The sequence below is a fragment of the Thermobia domestica genome, chromosome 13, assembly GCF_964235325.1.
Source record: "Thermobia domestica chromosome 13, izTheDome1.hap1.1, whole genome shotgun sequence".
Taxonomy (NCBI): Eukaryota; Metazoa; Arthropoda; class Insecta; order Zygentoma; family Lepismatidae; genus Thermobia; species Thermobia domestica.
This window is the reverse complement of record NC_137466.1, coordinates 138,439,823-138,452,221: the sequence shown is the minus strand read 5'-3', so window position 1 is coordinate 138,452,221 and position 12,399 is coordinate 138,439,823. Positions and strand designations below refer to the sequence as shown.

Below are 12,399 nucleotides of genomic sequence, written 5' to 3'. Positions count from 1 at the left end.
TGGTTCTTTTTATTAATTGAAAATTTAAAGACAAGAAGTTTATGTTTCTTAAATACATTAAAAGATTTCGACATATGGTCATGTTATCCGAACAATTAACTTACAACTCACCCTTTCCTCCCATCTTTTTCGTTTCTTCTAAGGGAAACATCAGGAAAAGCTGAAACACTTCTTCAATTATTTTAAATTAATAGCTTAAACAACAATTTTCATGCCTTAAACTTAAGGGGCCTTATGCAGAGTCGTTCTGACGCGTGATTAGTGTCATACTAAAGAATTCGACTAACATGTTTCCTGCAGTAGTCTGACGCTAATCATATGTCAAAACAACTCTGCATAAGACCCAAGGGATCTCGAGATATTGCCACAATTATTTTAACAATTGGAATAAAGACTGTTTTTCTTCCCGTCATTTCCCTTCCTTTGTCACTTTTAATAAATAATTTTGTTACAATATCGATAATGTATTACTGTTTTCATGTGTCTGATGAATGTATTACGGTGGTTCAGATTCCACTTTAAACGTAAGTTCATATCTCATATAACCCTGATGGTGAAAAGAGGTGTTCAACATCAACAAACAAACAAACAAACAAACAAAAAATGCGTAGGGTAGTAAGTGACTAATTTTAGAAGCACCACAAATCTTTAATTCCTTTTAATCTTCTGTTTCATTTTCCTCAACTGACTGACTTTTATCCAAACGAAAATCCACTTCACTATAAATGAACTATAGGTAATGTTTAGGCGCAGTTTCACATGTTTGAAGCCAGGGGCGTTATTTCAGACTTCGCTTGAGGGGGGCAGGAGCACCACCGACATAAACTTTCACGTTTGGTATTAGTATATTACTAGACAATCTATTAAAGTATATGCAATCCCCAAACTCTTGGGGGGGGGCAATTTCCCCCTCCTGCCCTCCCTAAATGACGCCCCAGGTTTGAACACCTGCCACTGTCACCTGTGCTCTCTCCAGATCAAAATTGGAGTCACCAGATATAGATATTCAATTTCCCGTCTTTTTAGGTAATTCTGATCAAAGACGCCGACTTTTTAAGTTTCTCAATGGGTGCTCAAGGTTAGGCACTAATGTCCCACATATATATATTAGTAGCTCGAATAGACGCAAGTTCTTCCCGAAATGGGAGAAAGACTATCAAGACCTGCTGAAATAAAATGAACCGTGAAATAATTTTTAACTTGCAAAGGAAAAAAAAAATTTCGAAAATCATTTTTGCACTATTTCTTCAACTTTCTACTGAACAAAATTCTCTAAACATTAAGAATTTGTTTGTGAATTTCAAACGTGTTTAGCAATAATGCTCAAGATAAGGAGACAGAAAATTATTAAAATAATAATGATTACAGTCAAACCATTAGAACATTTCACGATAGTTTGAGTGAAAATACAAAATGATTCTACTGTCTTGTAATTTACATTTTTAATAATATAAATTAAGGATATCAAACACAGAGTTCTTTACAGAAATAATTATAGAAAATTACACTCATGGATTATTATTATCAGCCTAATGTTATATTGCTCGATCCTCGATATGCCATAAACCTGAAGAGCCTAAAATAAATATTGATAAATTATTATTCAATACATATGCATCCCTATCTAAAATTTAACCTGGAATATTCCAATGCTTGAGCAAACACGTAATCGGCGCCTATTAGCTCCTTTTTTTTTTTTTTTTTTTTTTTTTTACAGATCGTGTTTTTGTTCTCCATCTTGAAAAGAATATCCATTGAAGAATATGATGAATATTCAGTCACAGTAGTCACGTGCTGTACAGGCGTAGAGGACTAATGCTTTCACACTCAGCAGCGTTCACTTTTTGTAAGAGAAAGCCATGAATCTTGGTTTCAGGGAATTAACGGTAGGCTATGTTGAAGTGAAGACACTATTTTTTTTTTCTTTTTTCTTTTGGGTTTGTCCCTTTGGCTATTGTCGCAACTCAACCAAACGTTAATCAGAATTAGGGGCAGTGCTTGACGTCATCAGGTGACAGGACGATGACCAGGAAAAAGTTAGAGAAAAGCAGTACCGGTATTAGTGTATTTATTTATGTATTTAAAATGATTCAAGCATCTTCCATACACGGATGTTAATTTTAAAGTGTGTGTGAGAGTAGTGTTGTAGATCTAACTTATTTAGTCCTCAACAGCGCGCACCTAGATTTTTTGGGGGGTTGAAGGATTTAAAGTTTGTGGGGTCCAATACTATAAGATAGTACATCTATGCACTATTCTATACCCGAAAAAGTGAAAGTAATTCTTACGTACTGCCAAGTTATTCTAAGAAAAATTGATAGAACCCGATTGTTTTTATGCAGATGAAGTGTAAGATAGAATTTTCATGCTAGGTCAATTATTTCTCTGCTAAATAAATATAATTGTATTTTAGAAAAAGAATAACAATGTATCTAGAATTAAGAAGTTTTTGGAGGGGTTCCGGGTACTGTAGACCTCTCTCGTGGGTAAGCCTCTGGTCCGTAATGAAGCTTCCAGGAAATATCTATTGGTTATTCACGCTCTGTCAATTGCTCTCACATATTTGCAAAAATTTCAAATTAGCAGAAGTTAGGATAACTGTTTTGGTGTGTATAAAACTTCCGAAATTTGTTCCGTTTGCTTCCGCAATAAAGGTTGCATTGTCACTGCATGCCAATATTGAATCTCTTGTATAGCATGATATTAAGGGACGCCACGTATAGCTTCCACCAACATTACAGTAATAGATTATACAGTCTATAATCACAGATCACAGTAACCTAAGTGTAGATAGACAAAATAGAAGTGAAATTATAATGGAGAAATTGTGAGATTTATTTTTTAAAAATATCTGGGTAAAATATTCTATATCTTTCACTTTTCAATTCCCAGTTACTTTCCCATCTAACTTAGCTCCTACGAAATCTTGATAATTTAATTTCATATCGTCTTTAACAATTTAATTGTCATATTAGTTGAGTGCATCGAGTTTGGTGACAGTATGTTTAAAAACTTGGTATGATATTGCCAAATATGAGCAGCAAAGACATTACAGCTCATCAATAATGCAGTTGTGAATGCCTGCACCCACGTGTTTTCCTACGTTCATTTTTATTCTGCATTCATTTCCTTTTCATTCTTGAAGATAGACTCAAGTTTACGATGGTTGGTTTTTGTATATTACTGTTAAGCTTGGAAATAAAAATTTAAAAATAAAATGAAATAATAATCTTGATTTATTTTAATCTTATATATATATAAAAAAAATACTTGTATACATTATTACGTATATTGGAGTCAATGTTCTCTCTTTGTTACCTGTAGCCAGATACCGTCTTTAGCTGCCAAGAAAAATGTTTTAGGGTTGAAGATCATAGGAACAGAAGTCCTTTCGCATCTTCCAAATTCAAAGTTGGATAAGAGAGTAACCAAACCTACTTTCATCTGCATTTGAGCAAAACGTTGGCCTGGAAAATAATAAAGATTTTTAAGTAAGATGTACAAATTACTTAGTTAACTCATTGTTATAAGAATATGCATACATTCTTAAGTTCCTCTAACATTGACAAAGATCTGGTTTCTAGAAAGTACAGTGAAAAAGCCAATATCGGCTTTATTGAGAAGTGGTCAGCTTACAAATGTAGCTGAAAATACATAAGTGTGTTTTGAAGCAATAACAATCATAGATCGTAATATGAGCTTTTCTAATACAAGGCGTAGATCTATAAGTTTGTATCTTATAAATATATCTGAGCTTCCTTTTGACTATATGGTTAGCGTACTTGCTTTGATGCAAGAGACTCGAGTTCGATTCCTAATGAGAGTTCATGTGGTTCTGAATATAGGCCTACATCCACGTCTCATACAGCCTCAGTGCTGAAAGGGACAATAAAATTCGAATGAATCAACTAATTAATACATACTACAAAAATATTTCTACAATATAAAACTATTATAGGTAATAAATATCTGAATTTGTCGTTCGCACTTTGTGACTTAAATGTTGAAATTTCAACATGTGAATTAAGTATAAATCGTTACAGGATATTCTGTATTATGACATTATACAGAACATATCTTCCTTTCTATTATGACATTAGTTCCGTATTCATTAAAAGTCATCCTACAACTGGGTTTTGATGACCAATGAGTAGAAACGAGTTATACTTATTAATTATTATTACACTCTACAACGTGAATCTGATTATCATTTGTTATAAACAGAGGTAAAAGTGATCTGAAAAGGTAGGGGAACGCATGACGTCATGCCGTCCCCCTGCCTACCTTTGCCCATTGCATTTTTTAAAAAGGAAGTGAGGGGACACCATAGATATTTTTTGAACCGTGTGACAGCATCCCCTGCGTTCCCCCTCACTTTTATCCCTGGTTATAAATTTCTTACAAGTTTCCCAGGAGCAGGGGTGTAGCCAAGGGTGGGGAGCCATCGGGGCCAGGCCCCCCAAATGGTTTCCTGGGCCCCCAAATGACCAGCTTTTAAAACATCATAGTAAAATTATCTCGCTTCATTCATTTAAAGGTAACAAAGTTTATTGGCAATTAATAATTTATGGTAAAATAGTATGGAGAAATATTGTTTTTCCATACCGAACGAAAAATAGTATAGTATATCTTCCTTATACCGATCGAAAAATAGTATAGTATCTCTTCCTTATACCGATCGAAAAATAGGATACTTTTTTGTGACAGCAGATTACACAATTTACTGTGATTTATATTTGACAGTTTGAAGACAAACGTTTTAACAAGGTACTATAAATACAGCCATAAAACAAAGGTACTAAACTGATTTGTAAGTACAGTATATTTTTTTATATGCTTTAACAAGTGTTTTAAAAGACATAGAGGATGGAAAATTTGGTCAGAAACAATGTTTTTATTCAATTTGGATTTCATTCGCTCTCTCTTTTATTTCTACTCAGTGTAATAAAATAATTATGTTTTTTTTAGTCACGAATAATAAATAAATATTTTTGACAGGAAACCGTAAAGAAATTAAGTGAAATTTCAAAAAATTTTCAATCTTGTGTAGATAAGTTCTGTATACAAGGTCTTAAATTTAAATATAAAGGTAACCAAGAAAGGTTTTGTTGCTTTTTCACCCACCACCTTCGAACATCGATATGTCACCTAACCTGGAAGATCAAAAATAGTCCCCATCAGCATCGACGACCTTCTGAAAACGTTCTAGAAGGCCATGGAATCCATCGCGGTAGAACTTGGTGGGCTGTGAAACGAAGAAGGTATCAGGTGCATTTTGAACTTTTACTAGGGATTTGAACTGACGTCCTCTAAGGTGATTGTCCAAAGAATGGAACAGGTGATAATCGGACGGTGCAATACCCGGGGAATATACTGGTTGCAATATTGTTTCCCAGCCAAGACGGAGAATGGTGTCCTGAGTCATCCTAGCCACGTGGGACTTAACGTTGTCCCGCAAACAAGGACCCATTTGCAATTCAGAAGTGATTGCTCCAGAGTTTTGAGTTTTTGTTGAGCACAGCTCAACTGCTGACACTACACAGTTGCATTGATACTCTGACCAGCTGGTAGCAATTCCCGATGCACGATTAGTGATGAGCAAATGCAAGACCAAGACCAAGACCGGGGCGGTCTTGGTCTTGGTCTTGGTCTTGCACATCCAGTCTTGGTCTTGGTCTTGCACTGGAACACTTGGTCTTGGTCTTGGTCTTGGTCTTGCACACCCAGTCTTGGTCTTGGTCTTGGTCTTGCATGCAAGAGTCTTGCAGGTCTTGCATTTAAGAAATCTCAAGCTTTTCATAGGTAAATTTTACTATGGATATAATGGATAATAAACTCTACAATGCACCAGTAGTAACGGAAATACAATGTATGTTTCTAAATGTAATATAATTTAACGTCGTGTAAGTATGATGATAGTGTACAAATAGGTGATAATCTTTTTTATTTTAATGGGTGCCCACGCTTCACTACTTATAAGATATGCCTAAATCCCAACGTTTCGTAATGTGTTTATATTTTTTAACAGATCCAACACTACACTGGTTTCCAAACTGGGAAGGCTACCCCTGAGGCGCATGAAAGAAAAACAAGACGGCACAGATTATTGAAATATCATGAATTGCAAATTAATTTTTACACTCTAAAGGCGGAAGATTTTTCTTTTCAACCACGATTAGCTAATCCTTGTATTAAACAAACTTCCAATTAAATATTGAAACTTTGTTTTAATGATTCCAATATATACCCTATGGCAGTGTTGGGAAGTAACGTAACGCAAGTAACGCGTTACTTTTTAAGTAACGTTTCCTAGTAACGCGTTACATTTTTTCCAAAGTAACTGTAACGGTAACGCGTTACAAATTTTTAAGTAACGTACTTAGTTTGCGTTACTTTTTTCGCGTTACATTTCGGATGAGTAACTACAATATATGTAAATTTTTTTTCGGAAGCAAATGTTTCTTTCCTGTAAGTGAATTTGAGTTGAGTTGATTTTAGTTTAGCGTCCCTTTCAGCAGCGAGGCTATATGAGACGTGGACCTACTGATTAACGTGGAATCCGAACCACATGAGCTCCCGCCGGGAATCGAACCCGGGACTTCCACGCCAAAGGCGCGTACGCTAACCGCTTAGCCACGGAGGAGCTCTGTAAGTGAATTTCTCAGAATGAAACAATCGAGCATGAACTACGTATGTTAGTGACCGACAGTCATAGACACAGAGAGAAACAGTTAAGTTCATAGTGCAACTTGCTGTTTTTTGAAGATGAGGACAGCCTTAGGGAAATTACGTGTACTGATTTTAAGCACCTGGAAGATTTTGTCGTAGATTTTGACAGCTTCAAATCAATACATTCAGTGAGTGAACTAGGAGTGCAATGATACCGGTAGTCTATTTTACTTTGATTGGTGTTGTTTTTATAAAGATGGAGAACGAAAATATTTTACCGTTCGAACATTTGAAAGAATACTTTTCTCTTAAGAGCTTAGGCTGATGGTAGACAGAATTTAAAAGTAAAGTATCTGAAGTGGGTGCCAACAACTAGGGTGCCATAATTAATGATTTACAGTAAGGTATTAATATGATTAAACTGTGTTCTGGTGAGCAGGCCTGCTTTATTACTAGAAAATAGTTTGCTGATGGTATGTAATATTGGAGTTCTTTCAGATCAGTTTGCTTATCCTAGAGTCCCGTTGATTATAGAGTAGTGTAATGTTTCTCTATATTCTTTATTTTTAATTTTACATAACAACATTGTTATTATGTAATTAGTTTAACACAGCGTTTCCCAACCTTTCTCAATTTGCGGCACACTACAGGTGTAACTTGAATTCTAGCGGCACACTCATATAGATATTATTATTTGTAAATATAAAATACAGTGGTATTTTTTTTCTGTGATTACTGTTATCTTTTTCACAGAGAAGAAAGATCGATCACTGGTTTTGCCCCGTGGTAAATCATTATGCTTATTTTTCATTCTAATTTAAAAATAGAAAAAAAAAAATGCAATGAAATAAGAATGACTCAGGTTTTTAAAAATACACTTTCTTTTTCGAAAACTGTATCTAACCTTTCACTAAGAACGAAAATCACTAAATAAGGAACGAACAAACAAATCTCTTTTACTTTCAAAACACACATGTAGGTAATTTGTATGCACGTTTGCTTTGCAAAAGGATTGAATGATACTTTAAAATTTCAAGTTACGAAATAGTCTGCAACAATAAAGAAAAAGCGATAATGGTCATAACAATGATAACAAATACTTTTTTGAACATTAAAAATGTGCAGAAAAGTAACACAGCATGAAACTTAAAATTGTAGATTTATAGTAGAGGTTCACAGTAATGTGAAATACAAATATACATTTTTCCAATGTCTTGCAATTTGATTGCTATAGAATTAATAATTTTGTTTCGATCTCCTCGCGGCACACCAGCGGCCCATTCACGGCACACCAGTGTGCCGCGGCACACCGGTTGGGAAACGCTGGTTTAACAGAATAATAATAAGCAACCGTTTTTTCTAACGGATAGGGATGAGCACGAGTCAAGCTAAAACTCGACTCGATTCGACTCGAATTCAAGTCGAGTTTCGAGACAAGTCAAGGGTAATATCCTCGAGTCGAGTTCCGAGCTGATTCAGCTTTTCGCGTCGAGTTTCGAGTCCAGTCGAGTTTATAAATGGCTCGTTCAATTTAAGTCGTCTTGAAATCATGGCCTGATTACACTGGAAAACGAAAGCCATGAGAAATGTAAGCTAAACAGTAATATGGAATACTTTTAGTGTTCCTCACGAGAAGGGACACGGCTTGCATCTCGTCTCGTCTCGATAGCGAGATCACAAGAGATTTTTTATAACAAGCTCAGCTCTGCTCGACTCAACTGAGAGGATGGCTCGAGACGGCTCACTTGGGGTGAGCCATCGGCTCGAGCTGGCTTGGTAGGGATGAGCCATTTGCTCGGTTCTGCTCAACTGAGCCGAGGGCTCTAGCCGAGTCGGTTGGGTGAGCTGTTGGCTCGGCTTACTTCTCGGTTCGGGTCGATAGTGAATGAGCTGTGAGCCGAGCTGTTCGAGTCGTTCACAATTCTAAACCCGGGCCGAGCAGTTTTGAAGATATTTGGCCAATGCTCTCTAACTTTTAACAGTGTTTGGCTCGAGCTCGAATACTCAACCTAGACCCTCAACCCAAATTCAGAAGCTCGTGAACAATGTATTTGACTCCTAGACTTCACGACTACCGAGGTTGGCAATCAACTAGTTTTTTAATATTCAAATACAAACCTCCTATCTTTCGTTTTATATACAGTGTTGTTAAAATATTATTATTATTATTATTATTAATAATAATAATAATAATAATAATAATAATAATAATAATAATAATAATAATAATAATAATAATAATAATAATAATAATAATAATAATAGCGTTAGTAATAGTAGTACGGAAAATTTAAGCCATATTTTTTCACATTTTTAAAGTTTCAGACCTAAAAGTAACGCGTTAGTAACGCGTTACTTTCGAAGTAAAGTAACAGTTACTTTTGGGGGGCAAGTAACGCGTTACTAACGCGTTACATTTTAAGAGAAAGTAAAGTAACTTGTAACGCGTTACATTTTTACAAGTAACTTACCCAACACTGCTCTATGGGGCACATTACGCAAAAGCGATTAAAAAATTGCAGACTTTCGAAACATGGGCATGGAGAAAAAAGGAGAGACGAATAAAAAGGTGTTAGAAATATTAGCACTAGGAGCAAAAAAGAAGAATTTTAGATATTGTTAAGAGGAGGAAGAGGAACTGGTTAGAATATTGGCTTAGGAGGAACTGTATTATGAGGGACGTGCTAGAGAGTATTGTGGAAGGAAAGAGATGGAGGGAGAAGCAGACTAGTTGAAGTAAGGTATTAAAACAGAAAATTACTACGTCAAGACAAAAAGACTAGCTGAGGACCGCCGAACGTCGAACCTTGTCGCTTGAAGCAAATAACCTGCCAATAATGGCAGAATAGCTATGATGATGATGATATGTTTAGCAATATTGGCCAAAAAAGAGAGAGAGAAAATTAAAATAATAATTACTATAATCAAACCTCTTAATATTTTAGAATAATTTGAGTGAAAACTGAAAACGACTCAACTGTCTATGTCTTTTGTGTAAACTCAATTTATATAAATATTGTTTACCTGTATTAGAAATACAAAATAACGGCATCAAACTCCAAGTTATTTGAAGTCTCACTTGTGAATATGGATTACTAGCATTAAGTGCCCACTTCATTGGGTTAAACTAAAATAATAATAATAATAATAATAATAATAATAATAATAATAATAATAATAATAATAATAATAATAATAATAATATATTTCGTTAGTCAATAACTTTTTTACTATTAGTAAAGCGCTCTCTAATATCGGTCATTTTCGATTATTTTTATGTTTCTCTGTCCTCCTCCTCCCAAGTTGCGGGGCTGAAATTGGATTTAAACGGCATCACAAGTGTCACTGTTCGTGTCAGAAACCCCCAAAACTATGGTCGTAATCGGTATCGGAAGTGTCAGTATTCAACTCAGCGACCTCGAAAACTATGGATTCGACACTAATATTCGTCATTTTCGATCATTTTTATATACCTCCGCTCCCATCCGCCAAGCTATGGGGCTGAATTTTGATTTAAACAGCATCGGAAGTGTCATTGTTTATCTCAGCGACCCCAAAACTATGGTTTCCATTTTAATATCGGTCATTTTCGATCATTTTTAAATATCTTTCCCCTCCTCCTGCCCTCACGTCAAAGTGATATGACAGAAATCATCTCAGGTCCAATCCTCATCTATGTTGAAAACGAGATCGACTTCGGTCGGGTGGTTCAAGAGTTATTAAGTTTTATTATATATATATATATATATATATATATATATATATATATATATATATATATATATATATATATATATCCCTTTTCCCTCCTCCTCCCCTACGTTGCTCCGTCAAAGTGAACTGAGATATATCATTCCAGGCTTGAACCTCATCTATGTTAAAAATTTGATTTTAACGTCCCACGGTTATGCATCGAGGCTAAGGGAGACGGTAATGATGAGAAATGAATGAAATGGTGGAATGAAGAAAGTAGGGGGAAACATCAAAACTCTGAGAAAATCCACGCACAAGGTGTTTGCCCACCAAAAATTTCCCACGGTGCAAGCTAGAATCCAACCAGGACCCGTATAACCACACGTGACTGCTCTACCACCGAGCCGGTACTTGTGCAAGACTCTTGCGCAAGAGTCTTGGTCTTGGTCTTGGTCTTGGTCTTGCAGGTATGGTCTTGGTCTTGGTCTTGGTCTTGCACCCCTTGGTCTTGGTCTTGGTCTTGCATCGGGATTCCTGGTCTTGGTCTTGGTCTTGGTCTTGGTCTTGCATGCAAGACTCTTGCAAAAACTGCAAGACCAAGACTCTTGCGCTCATCACTATGCACGATTTACCAAACACACAGAAGGACCTTCTTCTGTTACAGTGCTGGTTTCGGCTGTTTTGAAATCGGTTCATGGGATGCTAACCAATGATGACGGCGCCGTGGAGCTTCGTATAGGACTCACTTTTTATCACATATCAACGCCCTGTCCAGAAATGGCCCCGAAACAGTAAATAAACACAGGCAACTGCCGCGTTGCCTTCTGGGCCGGAGTCAAAACATGTGAGACCCATCGACCCAACTTGTAGTGCTTCCCAAGTTGATGGGTGTGCTGCCGAATGGTTTCTCCACACACTGAATTGTAGTCCCAGTTCCTCTTTGTACATGTGTTGGTCTTCTGGCACGTGGTGCTTTCGGGTGTTTCGTCATCGTCCTTAAACTTGTTAAACCATCGCTGCACTGTCCGCGTAGTCATGACACCCTCACCTGGCATATCTTCTGTCCCGCTACAGCGGCGTTTGACCTCCATTTGAACTCGTTCAGCATACATGCTCTTACGACGCTCTGTGGATGTCCCATGTTCTCTCTGTCTTTACGCAAGTTCACGGTGTATCTGAATTGCCACAACCAGATAGTATGTTGCATATACCCACACCAACAAATGGCGTTCGCCTTATCTCCACTCGCATTCAACTCACGGTGTGAGGTCCAATTGAACACAGACCTGCACGAAAAGGACAGAACTTTCTTTTTTACCTTTATAGTTATGCACAAAAGTATATCGTGTGGTCCAGGGCAGTAGTTTTTGATTAAGCATAATAAAAACTATCTTGAATATAATTTATGGATAATAATAATAATAATAATAATAATAATAATAATAATAATAATAATAATAATAATAATAATAATAATAATAATAATAAGCTAAAATAGTGTTTTTAGTTTTCCAGAAGGAAACCAAAATTTTCCTTTCTTTCAGGCCTCAAAAACACTACTAGCAACACATTTTTTGGCTTTGTACTATGTAGCTGGCTCCCCCTCAAAAACGACGGCCCCCTTACACAAACCTGCTGAAAACACCCCTGCCCAGGGGTCAAATCCTTCAAACACGTGATGAAACAGAAGACACCTATAGCTCAATAAATTCGTATAGCCTAACGTGAAATCTGAAATACGAGTGTTATCTCTCAGTTCATACATGAGAACAGAAGGCTAACAGTATTATTGCCTCTTAGTTACTTACAATGGAAAAAAAAATTGTCTCTTGGACTCATTAATCTACAAAACCTAACAGAAACCTAAGAGTAAAATATCTTTTAAGTCCTTAAACAATGAGGGTGATAATGGCATATACTGACAAATATAAAGGTAACCAAGAAATTTCTGTCGCTTTTTGTGGAGGTCTGTGTTCCATTGGCCCTCACACCTTGCGTTGAATACGAATGGAGATAAGGCGAAGGTCAGTTGTTGAT

At 36.3% G+C, this 12,399-nt stretch overlaps 1 protein-coding gene across 4 annotated transcripts in view; it reads right to left on the bottom strand.

Moving 5' to 3' along the window:
- Positions 1-3,213: 3,213 nt before the first annotated feature.
- LOC145668571 (cytochrome P450 6k1-like) overlaps positions 3,214-12,399 on the bottom strand; it is a 68,462-nt gene continuing 59,276 nt past the window's right edge. For all 4 annotated transcript variants that reach the window (XM_081736572.1, XM_081736571.1, XM_081736569.1 and 1 more), the window contains exon 5: positions 3,214-3,467. In XM_081736572.1, the coding sequence (XP_081592698.1) occupies positions 3,298-3,467 (170 nt within the window). In that variant the 3' untranslated portion in view covers positions 3,214-3,297. The remainder of the gene's footprint in view (positions 3,468-12,399) is intronic.